This window comes from Passer montanus, unplaced genomic scaffold (assembly GCF_014805655.1).
Source record: "Passer montanus isolate IOZ18808 unplaced genomic scaffold, ASM1480565v1 scaffold15, whole genome shotgun sequence".
NCBI lineage: Eukaryota > Metazoa > Chordata > Aves > Passeriformes > Passeridae > Passer > Passer montanus.
The window spans coordinates 7267916-7284820 of NW_024362051.1; the positions used below are offsets into that span (position 1 = coordinate 7267916).

At 43.3% G+C, this 16905-nt stretch overlaps 1 protein-coding gene across 4 annotated transcripts; it reads right to left on the bottom strand.

The window, feature by feature from the left end:
* Nucleotides 1-2539: 2539 nt before the first annotated feature.
* NME5 (NME/NM23 family member 5) lies at nucleotides 2540-12430 on the bottom strand. Of its 4 annotated transcripts, none has more exons than XM_039701267.1 (8): nucleotides 12215-12430; nucleotides 11482-11801; nucleotides 10425-10467; nucleotides 10157-10323; nucleotides 8100-8305; nucleotides 7636-7736; nucleotides 6509-6627; nucleotides 2540-4193 (listed from the first exon to the last, which is right to left on the bottom strand). In XM_039701267.1, exons 4-8 carry the CDS (start codon nucleotides 10283-10285, stop codon nucleotides 4107-4109), a joined length of 642 nt encoding a protein of 213 aa, XP_039557201.1. In that variant the 5' UTR covers nucleotides 10286-10323; nucleotides 10425-10467; nucleotides 11482-11801; nucleotides 12215-12430; the 3' UTR covers nucleotides 2540-4106. The 4 variants fall into 4 exon arrangements, with proteins under 4 accessions (XP_039557201.1, XP_039557200.1, XP_039557202.1 ...); XM_039701266.1 differs by having other exon boundaries at nucleotides 11486-11801; nucleotides 12215-12428; XM_039701268.1 differs by lacking the exon at nucleotides 11482-11801.
* Nucleotides 12431-16905: the final 4475 nt, after the last annotated feature.

Below are 16905 nucleotides of genomic sequence, written 5' to 3' on the forward strand. Positions count from 1 at the left end.
GACAATCCATGCAGATTCTGGAAGCATGACAAAAACACAACTGTCTCCTAGCAAGGAAATGAGAGGTTTAGCATTGATTATAAAGAGATGATAAAGAAGCATGGGTGGTTTGTAGAGTAGTTTACTAAAGCCAGGAGAATTTAGAGCCGAATTAGGTTCTTGCACATAAAAATTCCCTGGAATTTAGGCTGAGTTCACACGTGATTACTCGCTCAGGCAGTCTGCAGCTGATAGACTGCACCCAACTGCCTTTTCTCTCTGGCCAAACAAGATCCATCCAGGCTGACTCAGATCCCAGGTGAAAAGACTTTTCAGTAAATTAAATATGATGGTAATCAAGTTGCAGACATGGTATCAGAGCTGTGTTTTTGTTTTATTATTTTAATAATCATGCTTCAGAATAGCACCACAGCTAAGCAAGATGGGGTTCTCAAGGGACAAAATTTGATGCCACACTAGACAAGTGTAAGCACACACAGCAAGGCACTGCATGAAGATCTTTGTGAGAAAGCATTGCCTCCCTCAGCCCTAAAACACTCACAAGCACTGAACTGAATTCTCAATCCTTCAGTGTTACCATTATTAGAGTATCATTCACCCACTTGTCTGCAAACTGCCTTCTTCTCCCACCAACTGCTCCGTCTCACAACAATACCTCATTTCTGGCTCAGAAGACCAACAAAAAGCTCTCCCCTGAGCTTTGGCAGTGTCCCCATGCTGCCTTGGCAGGAGGCAGCATGACAATGATTTGACAGGCATCCCCCCAAGGAGACTGCACACATCAGTCACGCTGCTGACACGCTCCACACCCGGGGGAGCTCATCCACACCAGGGGAGGTTTCTGGGTGCAGGCAGCTGCTCTTGATGGACCATCCTAAAGCAGCAGGTTTTCCTGTTTCACTAGCAGCAGAACCAGGAGGCACCTCTTTGCTGCGATGGTGCTGGTGACACTGCCACACTGGCTTGTGCCAAGTCTGCTTGAGTAAAGCAAAACAGCTTTGCTTTGAGTAGAGAGGGCTGAAGTCCTATTTCTAGTCCAATGACAAAGCTACTAAAATGAAACAGCACTGCAAAAACAATTGCAAGTTACCTCTTTATGATGATCTTTTTATGATGTGCAAAAAGTCTTTCCAACAAAAAAATATTTATCTTCTGATTTTGGTTTTTTTTAAAGGAAACTGAAGAACCACTCTCATTTTCAGAGGATGAGCTGTTGTTGGGTACCATCAAAAATAGCCAACATTTACTGTGCAGAACACAAATCATCTTGATCTGAATACTCTGACTGAATGAATGAACACTGACCCTCATCAACTGTTGTTTAAAGGATGGTCAGGATTAATAGCTTAAATGAAAGAATAAACATAAATCTTCTTTTCCTACACGAGGAAAGCAGGGGTTTGCAAATCTCCACGAAACAATCTTAAATCTCCTGAATGACAGTCCCAAGCTCTGGCCAGTGACTCATTTCAGAAGCTTGGCACGCTGGAACGCTCTGATTGATGCAGGCAATGGGAAACTGCCTTTGACTGAGGCTTCTGCCATCTTTAAAGTATGTCCAAGGCTCCTGGCAGGTTAACTCTTCCTGAAGATAATAAATCCCTTGTGAGACAGGAAGGCTGAACAGTCACATACTTCAAGACTAGCTCAATCTGTATAGCTCCAAGAACAACTTCCAGAGCAGGTGATAGCAAGCATATGACAAGCAAAGTTCCAGGAGGAATTCTGTTGAAAAAACAGAATTATGGGAAGCAGAACTGCTCATTTTATGGACATAGCTCTATTCCAGCACTCAGGCAGTAAAACTAAAATGAACTCCCTCTAAGTTAAAAATGCCCAATAGAACTCAAAAGGCAAGGTAATTAGTTTTTGACTTGACAGAGGGAGAGGACAGGTCACTCGTTCCCACAGAGAATATCTCACCCTGCTGACATCGAATGGGAACACATCTTTCAGTCAATCAGGGCTTTTTCTCCAAAGCTACATTTTCTGTGCTACAGATTTATAACCCTGGCCAAGCCTGTACCACTCTGGGCTAAACAAAAAACCTGAAGTCCATAAGAAATGTAGCAGCACATGGCCCAGCAGCCTCTCTTGTGGTGTCACAGCTCCCCCCACGGGATCAGGCTGCTCAGCCACTCCTCATTCCCGGGACTGACCCTCTGCCCACATCCCTCCCATTAATGCAGGCTCCTCAGGATCTCAGCTGTGACATCTGCTGATCAATACTTGTCCTGAGTGCAGGGACACAGCGAGTCAGGATGGCACCCATGGGATAAAGGCACCTTCTCTCTTTCCACCTTTCTCTTAGGAAAATGGAAGCAAATACCAGTCAGCAATGGAAGGTGTTAGCTCCAACATTAGAGAATAATTCCATGATAGATGAACACCTGAATGAGAGTCTGTATTGTGTGGGTGACAAAGGTGACACTTGCAACACCATCTGCCCTTGTCCTTTCTCCCACCCCCGGGTAAGGACCCACCTACTCTCATCCAACATAACGCATCTCTGGCACAAAAGCAAAACTGAAAACTCCAGCAGGAACATTAAGGATGTATTTATTGTCAAACAGTAGCACATCAAAATAAGCACACAAATATCATAGTAACTAACAAAATACAGGGGAATGCCTTGTGAATTCACCGAATTTTAGTTTCTGGCATCTTCAGAAAATCCATTTTTTTATTTGGCTGACAAAAAACCACAAAGCACAACCATCCTGTAATTGGAGAAATCAGACACATATGGGGACAATAATTATAGGCAGAATAAATTGGTTGAAAACAGATCCGTTTACTGTATTTCTAACCACCTCATACTTTTATTCTTCATTATTTGAGGGTTTGAGCTTTCTTTTTTTTCCTTATCTTGGCAGTCCCAAGATTTTTAGGTCTTGGTACTGTAGGGGCCAGTTTCTAAATGTTTATTATCTGGGCTGGCAATAGTGGCTTGTTCCACTGAGAGGATAAACAATTCACTTCGACAAAGTCTGATGTTACAGAAAAATGACTTATGTTTCTCATAATTACTCAAATTGGCGAAGCAAGTTTTTTCATGAAACAAATTATGAAATTGCTTGTTTGTTTAGTATTCGTCAAGCATGCTCTTATTTCAGTTATGAAAATTACACTGTTTTCTTCATTATAGCCAGTCAAACCATAAGACACAAAGCTTGAAGTTAACAGCGTAAGTACAGCTCTTTGAAGAAAATTAAAAAGCCCCACATCCCCAAAAAACAGTTTAGTTACTTCATAAAAGGCAATAGCATGGGATTAAGCCATTGCCTGTGGAAGAGCACTCTTGTGAAATTCTTCAACAGAACATACAAAAAGTTTGAGGAAAACAGAAATTTGTGTATGTTTAGGAGCAGGAGAACACAGAAAACACTCTTAAGGTGAGCTGTTCCAATTAAGCACCTTTATTGCAAACAAATGTTGGAAGACAACCTTAGTCCTTGACTAAAAGACATCCTGTTATTCATAGTCCCTGAGCCTTTTGCACCAAAATGGGAAAGGTGCATTGAATGTACCTTCAAATAAGTCCTTCGAATTATATTCTGACAAAATACATCAGACTTAAGTGAATCATCCTCAAGGACAACCTTAGCTGGGTGATGTAATCAGCAATTAAAATTCCAAAGTTGCTAATATGCCTCCAGTAATTGTTTTCTACATTATATCCAAGTACCTCCCTTCATAACTGCATTTATGCTAAAAAATTGCTGAAACACAACCCTTGGCTTCGCAAAGCACAGGCCAGGTGGATTTCATTGGGGAATCCACTCTGCTGTGAATGATTTTGTTCTCCCACACTGCCAAACTAAGAAAAATGCGGGCAAAAGCAGTAAGTCACACCCACTGACAACATTGTCTAATCACCCAATGGCATAAATTTATTGTGTAATTCTACATTCACTTTGTCAGTAGAGAAGGTACTAGAACCACTGCATCTGGTTAAGTGTAGGGTTATTTATCCCATGAGGACACAAGCAGTTATGACAAATGCATTTACTTTAGACAGTATTGCTTATACAGTCAAAGGACACACCAAAAATGACAATACACATCTATAAACTGGAATGTGTGAGATGGCTTCCACCAAGCTCTCACTGCCAATGCTGTTTCTGAGAGATGCGATATTGCAGCTTAGGTTTATTAGGATTGTGCTCAATCAGCCAGTCAGCAAGCCAAATCTGTGAACAAAAAAAACAAAACATAAATGTTTTCAGCTTTCTGTTGCTTTCTATTAAGTTCACAGAAGAATATTATAAAAGCATTATTTGAAACCTCTGCTAGAGATATTCTCCTACTGTGCTGCAAAATTCAGCTCTTTTAGAAAGAAATGGACATGCAGATGATGTGGTTTTTAAAAATGTTCTGTTAAATCTTCACAGCCTATACTGCTTTTGAACAATGCACCATGACCTTTAGAAGACAACTTGTCCTGGCAATGTTTATCTTTGTGAAAATATAAGACCATTTGAGCCATACTTCAAATAATTCAGCCAGCTCTGTTTTGGAATGCTGCTGCACAATATGCATGAAACTGCCTAATGAAATATTACTGCTGACAACACTCAGAGATACTTCATCCAGTAATCATTCATTAAGAGTGCCAGCCTTCTGCACTGAATCACCTTACAGTACCTGAGACGTAAAACCAAATCATGGTTACTTTTTGAAATTCATCTTTAAAGTTTTCCAGCACGCTGCATAAATGAGAATGTGGGCGGCAGGAATGCCTTGAGCCCTAATTCCATCTGGCACTCTGGGCCTGGCCTTAGGCAAATTAACCTTTTGCCTCGATTTCTCCACTTGTAAAGCAAAGTTTTTAACACATCCTTATTTACTTCACAAGGCTGTTGACGACTGGTTTCTGGAATGCTGAGAACAACAAACTTCATACCACACTGTGAAGAGCTGACAGAACAGCAGACAGGGAAGGTAAGCAACACTCTGCTTTTACTACCACGAATAAAAGGTTTGCAAAGGGAGAGCCAAGCAGAGCACTAGGACAGGTAAAGCAACAGCACAGTCGTAAGAACCCGAGACAGAAACGGAAAACAAACAAAATAGCCCAAAACACAAAACCCCTCAGGAAAACTACTTCAGAAAAAAAAGAAATCCTCAAATCATTTGAACCAAATAAATGTATCCTGTCACTTAAGGAACTGGATGAGACAACCTCTGTGCTGACAGCAAGTATTTCTGAGTGCACAGACACTTTCTGATGCCATCTGCAAAAGGAAAGGAAAGAAGAAAAGGATACTGGAAAAAAAAGCAACCCAACAGTCTCCCTGTAAGCCACCTAGCAGAAAACAAACTGAAAAGCAATAGGCAATATCTATTTCTGAAGCAGTATAAAATCAGCACTAGTTGCCTTCTGTTACAAGGTCACAGACATTATGGACAACAAAGAAGGTGCAAAGAGAACGTTTTTAGCAAAGCTGCTGACACTGCTTCATACAGCTTTCCTACAAGAAAGGAAGGAAAGAGTTGCCTCGATTAAGTCCCTATTAGATACCTCGTAATTGACTAGAAAATTGTGCTAAGAATGCAGATTAACTGGAAGCCAAAATAAATGAGTTAGAAAGACACAACATGCAAAAAAAAAAAATCAGTACTTAATATAGTAAAGAGAAGACTGAAGGGAAAGAAAATAGGAATACCTTTCAAATATGCAATAGGTTGCTAAAAAAAAGAGAAAATATATTACATTGTCTCCAATGTCTTTTGAGGATAGTAAAAGGGGGAAAAAAGGTAATGGGCTTAAAGTTGGAGCCAGGAGATTTAGGCTATCTTTTAGTGAAAGCTTTTAACAAGTATAATTAAGCACTGAAACAAAATGCCTGAGGAGACTGTAGATTCTCCATCATTTGGAGTGCTAAACCACAGGCCAGACACACATTTGTTAGGAACAGATACAACTGGTTTGGCCTTTGGGCAAAGGAGTGGACTCCATCTCTGTTTTCTAGATTTCTATGGTAACAGTGCCAGACATACAGATAAAGTAAACAGGGTACAAAGCTGGAATAATCAAGGTACATTAAACATGGCCTCATGTGTATCACACAGCTCATAGGAACACCCCCAAGTGATTTTTAAGGCCTTTTTTTCTGAAAAGTATCCTTTAGAAAAATGCAATATTGATTATAAATGTGATAATGATGCAAATCCACAACTGCCAGCAAGTTGTTGCACAGATTAATTATCTGCACGCTTAAATAAGTACTGGTGTGAATGACTGGAGTTTTAAGAACACAAAGATACATTAACCATGTTTTTGCAGATGTAAGAAAACTGGTTTTGTTTAGGCACTAAAACACACTCTTGTGTCATCTCTAACAAACAAATCAACTTCTTGAAACCGAATGTTAGAGTAGCCAATCAGCTGACAGCTAAAACAGCGCAGCTCTTCACCCACAGAGCCGTTCTGCTAGGAACAGGGAGCTCCTAAAGCAAGTGACTGGGTCCCAGGGCTGGCAGCAGTGCTGGACCCGGCACGTACCATGGGGTCTGCTGGCTTCTCTTTGCACAGGGCAGTGAGCCCTGCCAGCAGCGTGGGCTTCACATACAGGTTCAGGTAATCCCGAGCCCTCTGGCCAGTGGGAACTGGCTCCAAGATTGCTGCAAGGAGAACCACAGGTGTTAGAAAGCAGCCTCTAGAGTGATTAAACCAAACATTCTTTCAAAGGTTGTTTATATGTGAGCTGCTCTTTTCCTTAGTAAGTTAATAGTACATCATGGGTTTTATAGCTTCTCCCACAACAAACTGCAAAGAAACTCCCTAAACTTCTTTACTGTGTCCCTGAGGTAATTTTACTAATTATAGGCTATTATGAAAAGGGAGGAAATCAGATCATCTGGGGAAAACCTGAATCCTTGAAGATTAATTTGGTGCAGAAGAGAAACAGTATATCCCATGTTTAGCACTTTATTCTTCCAGTGTGAAGCTGGTTTCTGAAGACCCTAAAAATCTCACCCTTAGTCTTGCTCTGATTGTCAGGGTGAGAAGAGACATGGTTTACACAATGGGTAAGGTTTGTAAGGAACTGCAACATCTTTTATTAAACTCACTGATACAGCTGACAAAAAGTATCAGTAGACTCTTTATTCTAGCAGTTTCACTTGCATCTTTCTGTCAAAGAGCAAATCCTGCTACATTACAAACCAGAGATCCTCTGGCAGCCTTTCCAGGTTCTAAGGCCCTTTTCTCTGGCCCTTAACTTTGGATTTGCACTGTCATGTGAGCATCCAGCTGCTTCTGAATAGCAATTATTCCGCCTGAATCCAAGGAAAGAGTCAATCTTGTCAAGTCAACCAAGGCTGACTGTGCCAGAAACACTTACTGGAGTATAACAGCTTCCTGTTTCTTATTTACCAGCTTTGACTGCTCCACTTACCAGAGCAGAGTTTAAAAACTGGAAGCAATCTCTGTAAATACACTGGCTCTTCAGACAGATTTTTGGTAAGCCTTTCATAGCAGAAAATGTCAGCTTACACATAAAGAGACGCACAATCCTGTAAAGCAAACAAACCCAACCTCTCCTAATCAGTTGTATCTGGAGTCAGGGCAGGAGAGGGAAGAACTCCATCCTCCCCACGACTGGCAGTGAACCAACTGCACCATTTTACCTTCTGGAAATATGAATCGAATTTCCTTCTCTGCTGAGGAGATGCTGAGACTGCCGTGGAGCCCATTCCTCAGCTCATCAGTCCCAAAGAGTGCTCTTAAGCTGAAAACAAGAAATAACTGCTTGGAGGGCAACTGCAAATCCCTTCCAAGTCTCTGCAGCCTGAGAGCACAGAAAAGCAGTAGATATGGACTAATTAACAAGACACTGGCTGGCTTTTGTTTTAAACATAAGAAGTAGCTACCTAAAACTTAATGTTCATACACTCAGCATTCCACATAAAATAGCTGAACTTTGCATACTAAAAACCAGCAGTGAAAAGCTGTTGCACAAAACTGAGAGATAAGAACCCTGTGTCTGTACTGTACAAACAAATTAAAAAAAAAAAAGGAATTCTGGTCTCAATCCAAAGAATGACAAAATAATCCTACTGACTTGTCCAAGGCCTGTCAGTGAGTTAGTTACCTGGAAGGGTGAGTTATCCTAGCTCTCAGGCTGTTGGATGGTCCCAGCAATTCCTTCCAGTAAGAGACTGCACAATTTCTAGCAAGAACCATAGCAACTATAGGACCAGAACTCATATAGGCTGTTAAATTAGGAAAAAACACTTTTCCAAATTGTTCTGCATAGAAGTTGCTACATTGCTCTGGGCTTAACTGGAGCTTCCTTTTCTATAAAGTGTAGAAGAAAAAAAAAATATAATTAAAATGGCTTGCTACATTGAAACAGGTTAGAGCATTAAAGGCAGAACATCCTCTCCTGCAGTCGTATCTTCAAATGCAGACCACAGGGTAACTTCTGAAATTCCTCTGGTTCAGCCACATCGGATCCTCTTCTAGACTGAGAGTAACAAAGAGCAAAAGTTTTCCAAGTTAATTAAAGAAACAGCTCATTTGAGTAAGATGTGATTTTAGCCCAGGCAAACTTCAGCAATTTCTAGCTGCCAGATGACAGAGCACTGTACAGAAGTGAAGAGCATTACAAGGGCAGTATTTTATTACTCAGCTGCTACAACATAATGTTCTACTTTTAAACAAGTTTCTCTCCAGCCCACACTGTTAATTACACAATTGTTCTATTTTTCATTCAGTGCTTTGTGACTCTCCCAATAGCTGCCTAACCTGCAGGTGGCCAGGATCAGGACAACTTTGGGAAGTTATCAGAAACCACAGCCAAGAAAAAAATTTTAAAGTACATTCTTCGAGTTCAAACTTGTATAACATGAGAGTTCCACATACTCAAGAGTCCTAATAATTTTGGTGTCAAAAGTCACTGCAGACATCAGAAGACTCTACTAACACAATGCAATTAAATAAATAAATAATGTGTTTTATCTCATCTTCTGATACGTATTGAATCAACAGAAACATGGAATGGTTTGCATTGAAAGGTGTCTTAAAAATCATCTTGTTTCAAACCCCCTGCCACAGACTGGGACACCTTCCACTAGACCAGGTTGCTCAAACCCCAAACCTGGTCTTGGACACTTCCAGGGATGGAGCAGCCACAGCTTGTCTGGGCAGTCTGTGCCAGGGCCTCACCCCCCTCATGGGGAAGAACTTCTTCCCAATACCCCATCTAAGCCTGCCCTCTGGCAGTAGGAAGCCATTCTCCCTTGTCCCACCACTCCATGGCCTTGTCCAAAGTCCCTCTCCAGTTCTCTGGAGCTCCTTCAGGCACTGGAAGGGGCTCTCAGGTCCCCCTGGTGCCTTTTCTTCTACAGGATGAACAAGCACAGCTCTCCGAGCCTGCCTCCGGAGCAGGGGGGCTCCAGCCCAGGGGAGGGAGCATCCTCATGACCTCTTCTGGAGTAGCTCCAAGAGATCCATAAATAAATATATATTAAAAATATATATTTATTAATATAAATAAATATTAAAACATAAATAAAACAACCAGAAAGGTTACGGAGGAAGCGAAAAACACGAAACAAAACGAGACTTTGGGGGAGGAGGCGGAGGGGCCCGGCCGCCCACAGGCGCGAGGGCGCAGCGCCCCCCAGCGGCCGCCCGGCCGGGCACTTTGAATATTCATGAGCTCATTTCAATATTCATGAAAGCTATTTTCCGTAAAAACAATGGAAACAAAAAATTGGTTAGGCTGCAACTGGCCAGCTATCGAATTCAATTAATTCTCTAATATCTATTATATCTCTAATATCTTCAATTAATGATCTAATATCTAAGCTGCACACTGCACAAAATCTTGTGAGATCTGAATGACACACTCTTCAAAGAGCTGCCTTGGAAAGCTCACACATCTGCTCCATACGTTTGCTAAATCTGAGTTTATTAATAAAGTCTGTGTTTTCCTGTGGTCAGCGAAATAGTTGGTCTGCTCTGTTCCATCCCATGCACCAAAAAGCATCTCCTCACAGAATCTGGCAGCAATGTTTAATGACATGAAGAACATGAATCAATTTTTGGACACACAAGCTTTTAGTTACTGGCTTGATTGCTAGAAGTTAAGTATTTTCCTGACTGATAAATTACGGCTATTTTCTCTGGAGCACAGCCTGTTACCTGAATGATGTGGAATCCTGACCGGAGAATGAGATCCTCTATTTCTTCTTCTTTATTAATGACATCTGGTTTGATGATAGCCAGAGTTCTTTCCACATAAATCTGAGGTTCAGGCATTAAGACTTCCATCCTGGCTTCTAAATTAGAATTCACTTGCCCCTTTCGTACTGCAATGACACCAGCACATGACATTTGGAATTTGTCTACTGCACAGTCACCTATGGTGACACTCACCATGAACCCCAGGAACAGAGAGGGTCACACCCACCTCACAAAATCCATGTGAGATCTTCTCTGCACGTGCTACCACTCTGTAGTTCACATTCCCATTTTCAGTGCAGAGGCATTTTGTTGAAAGTAAGGCCAAAATTTAATGTTGTTATTCACAAAGTTGGACAGTGTATGAAGAGAGAGAGGCATTATCTCACACCCTGATGTGGGCTCTCTGTGCTCCTACACCCTCCATCCACTGTGGACTCCTTCAAACCCCAAATCTGTATCCTCACACGAGGACTGTGGGTGGGACTAATGACTTGGAGCTGGTCCACCGTAAGCCTTGGGGTAATTTCTCAATGGTTATTTAATTTCTGTATTTATGGGCTCCAGACAAAGTGCTGGTTTTCTGACTGAGCAGACACACTGGCAAGCTGAGAGCACAGAACTGTGCTGTGAGTGGTGGAACCAGTGAGGGGGTTTCTGACAGACCTATCTCTATTTGTAACCTTCTTTTTCATCACGGAATGGTTTGGGTTGGGAGGGACCCTGAAGACCATGCAGTTCCACCCTGCTATGGGCAGGGACACCTTCCACCATCCCAGGTTGCTCCAAGCCCCATCCAACCTGGCCTTGAGCACTTCCACGGATGCAGCAGCCACAGCCACACTGGACAGTATGTGCCAGGGCCTCACCACCCTCAAAGTCAAGAACTGCTTCCCAGTATCCCACCGAACCCTGCCCTCTGTCAATGGGAAGCCATTCCCCCTTTTCCTGCCTCTCCCTGTCCTTGCCCAAGTCCCTCTCCATCTCTTTTGGAGCCCCTTTAGGCACTGGGAGGGGGTCGAAGGTTTCCATGGAACTTTCTCTTCTCCAGGCTAAACACCCTCAGCTCTCTCAACCTTTTAGAGAGAACTGCGAGCGCAGGACGCTGCGGGGGATCCTGACAGAGCCTCAGAGAACCCCACACAACAGCACCTGCAGCCCTTCCCTCGCCCCCTGCCCGCCGTGTCCCCCCGCTCCCTGGCTCTCTCAATCCGCCCTGCACCAGACACGCAGGCCCTGCCTGGCTGCTCCCTGCTGCAAAGTCCGCTTGTAACCCCCAAATGCACCTGCCTTGGGGCCCGGCCAGGCTCTGCTATCCCGGCTCCGGGGCTCCGCCGGACCCGCCGCCGTTGCCGGGCGATGGCGGGGCCGGCCCCGGGCACAAGATGGCGCCCGCGAGCCTCGGCGGGGCGGGACGAAGATGGCGGCCGGGAGCGGCGCGGTGATGGCGGCGGAGGCGGAGCACGCCTCAGGGTCGGGACCGCCGCGAGCTCCGCGCACACCACGGGAGGCCATGGCTGCCCTGACATGGGCTCCGTGTGTGGTGTGGGTGTAAAGAGCAGAGTGGCGTGATCTCCGGGGCGCATCTCAAAATCCTCATTCCTCCCTGACAACAAAAGCTTTATGTCGGTTTCACCTCACGCTCAGAACTGCTGAGGGAGCCACGCGCTCACAACAAACGCTCATGAAGAGACGTGGCGCGATTTATTGGCGGGGAAAAAATAAAGGAAAAGCCAGCAGCCGTTGCAGGTCATTTGGCAGCGTTTGTGGCAGGTTTCCTGCGGACGCGCCTCAGCAGCGGCGGCGGGGCGGGAGCTGCACTGCCCTGAGGCACAGCTCTCTAATGGTGGCTCTCAGCACTGCGAGCGGCTTACAGCGGTTAACCGGTGCCACTTCAGTTTAACACAAAATGTGTAACGAATAGGAAACCTTCACCGTTTTGTGCATTAAGCCATCATGAGCTGGGCATTAAGCAGAGCTGGGGAGCCGCGTTCTCAGGGGATTTTCCCCAAATTTTACCTCCGCGGCGCCAATGCGTTTGCTCCCCACACATCCCCTATCTCCCCGGCTCTCCGGGGGCAGCCGGCCGGCAGGAATTGGCTGTGCAGTAGCCACTGTCCCCCCACCGTGACGCTCAGGCGCGGGTGCCCCGGTGTCACCTCCCGTCCTTGTTTACCGGCGCTCCCGGGTGGAGCCGGGCCAGCTGGCCCCGCTATCGGGGCGTGGGCCGGTGAGCGGCCCCGATAACTGCGGCGCTGCCTCCGCCGCCCCGCTGCCCGTCCCCTCCGCACCGTGCTCTCATGAAACTGCGATCCGAGGTGCTGCAACACCGGGGGCTCGCGGCTGAGTTCAGCCAAAACTGGGCATTGCACCCAGACCCCTGAGGTGACACTGACAAGGGGACGGAGGGAAAACACAAGTGTGCAGGTCTTAAATTTTAATGGTATCAGACTGAAAAAGGCAAAGGAGGAAAAACAAAAAATCCCCTAGGATTTGGAGCCATAGGTGCTGACCCTATGTGCTCTGATTAGGTGAGGAAATAGCAAATTTACAGGAAAAGCTGGTTTTAGTGTAAGAAAAACCCATTTTGCCTGAATCCTTTTCATGAGTAATGTGAATAATATAAATATAGAAATAAGAAATAAAAATATGCAGTTATTTCCTTGCAGCCAACTTGAAATATATTTAAAAACTGAAGACTGACATTGTATTCATATACCTTAAAAAGTAAAGGTTCCAAGTACACAAGACAAATTCAGATACAGGCTTTCCTTCACCAACACAGGCAGATGACATTTTTTCTTTAACCCTATCCAATATTTAATTTGAAGACATTGTAAACACTGCAATTTCACAGAGATAACGGATAAACATGTTTTATTTTTTAAGAAATGCTGATAGAAAGAGTCCACCAGTTTTTTAGTTTACTTCAGAGTTAATACAGCAAGTCATTTCTTTTCCAAGTCAATGAGCACAAGTCTGACAGCCCTTGCTTAAATTTAGCAGTTCAAAGGCTTCCTCTGCCTGCATGAACACTTCAGAATTATTATTACATAAGAAATGTTGAATTTAATACGTATGTTTCACTGTGAAGGTGGTTCTCTTGCAGTTTCTTTACCGTGTGCATTTTTTTTAAACCGCCCAGGGCATGAACCCCGAAGCAGCGTGCAGCGCAGCCCGAGGCTGGGGTTCGGGAGCAGGGCCCTGCCCAGCTCCCTGCCCACCCGCTCCTCGGGCTGTGCCACACTTCCTCCCTGTTTCCAGAAGCATTTCTGGAGGGCGGGGATGGTCTAATTTTAGTGCGGGGAGAATCCTCCTCTCTCCAATGAGCGAGCGGCTGCATCTGGAGCTGCAGCCAATTACCCGGGTTTCCTCCTGCTGCACTTCCCACGATGGTTTAATAATGCAGAAGCACAAATTTAAAGTGGCCCCACACGTTAAGAGAAAATAACATTATGTGCTTCCCTAACAAAGCTGTTCAACAGTACTAGAATCTCCAATGTTTCTATAAAGACTTGGATTCCATAAACCTGACCTTAAAACAATGTGTTAATATCATTATATTTATTGTCTTTACAGAACTTGAAATAATATTTCTGATAACTAAAAGGCTGGTGCAAAGCATCTTCCGTAACTTCTGTAGGCCAGGGATGGGCTTTTAGGAAAACAAACAAAACAAAAAAGGAAAATTATAACTACAATGCAATGAACAACTGGGATTCTGAACACTTCTCAGGGCATAGCCTGGCTGCTGTATCTTATCTGTTAAGCGGTTTAACAAACCTTAGTTGTCTCACTTATTTTTAGCTGGCATGGAATATATCACCAAAAGATTGTGGCTGCAGGTGCATTTACATCCCAGCAACACCAGGTAAGTAACATTTTAAGGGAAAATATTATTTAAGAGCTTTGCCCTGTGATAGTGCAAGAAGGTGCAAAAACGAATGTCTTGCAGACTGTTAAAAAGGAAACAAGAACAGAATTATAAAAATAAGAGAAGTAAAGCTAATCAAGTAATACCAGCTAGTAAAACTGATTAAAAATTAAGCTTGCACATCTTTTAGCTTTGTTTGCATTTTGACGTTAAGTAGAGAAAAATGTTTTTGCTCCAGCAGCTATGTTCTAACAATACCTTACCACACATACAACTTCCATCCACCACGGGCTCTCTTTCCTTTATTTCTTTTCATGATGAGCTGCCATACCTACCCACAGCACCAGCTTACCTTCACTGCTTGCTCCACCCATGCATGCTCTTGCAGTGCAGAGTGACGGAAATCCTGTGATCAAGGCAACTTCCTCTCCCACACGCCTGCTCTCCTCCATTTCTGCCTTCTCACAACTAAACAATTCTCCTTCTGCTGCTCATCTGCACGCTTGTAATCCCAGTGAGCTTTTCATTGCTGCTGCTTAACCCTTGTCAAGCCTTCCTGTCCGTTTTCCTCTACTTGTTATCCCACCATTTTCTGTAAAGATAAAAGTGATAAAATATTCTCTTCATGTTTCCTCTGTCTACAAGTCTCTAAGTGGCAGTAACAAAAAGCTTATCAACATGTCTTCTGTAACTCCATCACTTGCCCTGATAACTTCACCCCATTTCATTTCCTGATCTTCCCAACACTCACTCTTTCATTTGTTCACAGCTTTAGTCATTCAGTCTGCTCTGATTCCTAGCACCCACAGAGATATGCTTGTCTCTTTTATAATTTAAAAAACATTAAAAAAGTGCCTTTGGTATAAGTGCCTCTTGCCACCTCATAGGTTCTTCCAGTCACACCTCTTTGTTTCTTGTTGGGTTCTACCCAAAATGCCCATCAAAGTTGGTTTTGCTTCCTCTTATCTGAAAGCTTCTCAAACCATTTTAAGCCAATCTCTTGTTGGCCCTTCAGTCACTTGTAGCATATCTAGCTCATATCTCAGCTTAGTTTTTCCTCACTTTTCACTTCTCCAGTCACTGTTTCTTCATGGTTTGCCAATCCCTTCTTCCCCTGTGTTTCTTTCCTTTTTCTGCAGGAGCATTGGTGAGCACTGTGCTTGACTCTCCTCCCTTCCCTCCAAGCTCACTGTACCTTTTGTTTCACTCTCTAAAACATCTCCTGTTTCCTGGCAGCCCTACAGCTGAATCCCACCGCTGCCCTTTTAGCATATCTAGCTCATGTCTCAGCTTAGTTTTTGCAGTTTTTCCTCACTTTTCACTTCTCCAGTCACTGTTTCTTCATGGTTTGCCAATCCCTTCTTCCCCTGTGTTTCTTTCCTTTTTCTGCAGGAGCATTGGTGAGCACTGTGCTTGACTCTCCTCCCTTCCCTCCAAGCTCACTGTACCTTTTGTTTCACTCTCTAAAACATCTCCTGTTTCCTGGCAGCCCTACAGCTGAATCCCACCGCTGCCCTTTTGGACAAACACCTTCCTGCTTTATCCCACCTTGTGGCTCAGGATGAGCTCCTGCTGAACGCCTGCAGAGGCTGGGGCTGACAACTGACTTCCTGTAAAGCTCCTCCTCATCTATATACAGACATTCTACATAAATACTGCATATAGGTATCAGGCTTTCACCTAAACTTTAGAGCAGAAACACTTGCATATGTTTGCTGCTTCATTGTTCTAGACAATGTTTAACCTAATGCTTGCTTGGATTATCCCTGAGGCCACCAAGCTCAGAGACAAGTAGTCACTGTGGTCCTACCACAATGAAGAAATGAATGTATGAATAAACCAATAACAATATTTTATCTAACAAATTAAAAGAGGCAATTGGTTAAATAAGGCTTTTTTAAAACTATATTGTCAATTCCTCCTTAAAGACATCTTCTATTCATCTTAATTCCATATACCATAAGGAATCCTTTTTGCCATACTTATTTGGGCCATTACATTCAGTCCCAGCATTAAAATATATGGGATTACTTGCATAGTTGTTATTATTATTAATAAAATGTATTTAATTATGCTGTGCATAAAGACTAACTCAGACAGAAGTTTCCTATAATGTGGTGTTTGGTGTAGAGCAGGCAGTCTGTGACCTGAGATGCTTACAATCAATTTAGACAAGACAGGCATAGGATGTGGGAAACAGAGAAATTACACCAAGTTTTAAGGCAGTGGATGATATTTTGTTTCTTTTTTTTTTCTTTTTTAGAAGAGAAGCTAGAAAAATCAACAGAAGAGAAATGATGAGGAAATGGAGGATGACCAAGAGAAAGAAGGAAATAATGAAGATGGGCATGGGACAAAACCCATATAAACAGACAGCAAAGGCAGGGCTTGGCATAAACTGTAAGTTTGATAAAACAGCAGAATTAGACCCAAGATCAGAAGGCCCATATGCAAGTAAAATCCAGTGGAATTTCAGTCAACACCATGAGTAAACATAGCAATTACAGGATTAAAAAATAGCAAACAATGATAGTTGGTTTTTTTTTTGTTTTTTTTTTTTCTTTTCTCAGCAGTAAATGTGTCATATAGGGAGAATTACCACCCAAGAAGGTATGTGTGTACTTTTCTTTGATTAACCACAGTCTCTGAGTGGGGAGTGAAAAGCAAGACCAAAACCCAAGTCACAGCCCAGAGGAATTCTTTAAAATTACCTGTGGCATGATGGGGCCTGGTGAGACAAAAAATAATCACAACGACCCATATGCTCAAATTTCTCAGTCCTTGATGTCTAGATGCATAAAAAATGACTTTGTTAGCTGGGCCAGTCACAGTCTCA

Coding starts and splice junctions, on each gene's coding strand:
- NME5 (XM_039701268.1), bottom strand. CDS start 10,285: ATGGAAGTCTTAATGCCTGAACCTCAGATTTATGTGGAAAGAACTCTG. Junction 6,628..7,635: donor TCGATTCATATTTCCAGAAG/GTAAAATGGTGC, acceptor TTCTCCTTGCAG/CAATCTTGGAGCCAGTTCCC. Junction 4,194..6,508: donor AGAAGCCAGCAGACCCCATG/GTACGTGCCGGG, acceptor TTTTGTTCACAG/ATTTGGCTTGCTGACTGGCT.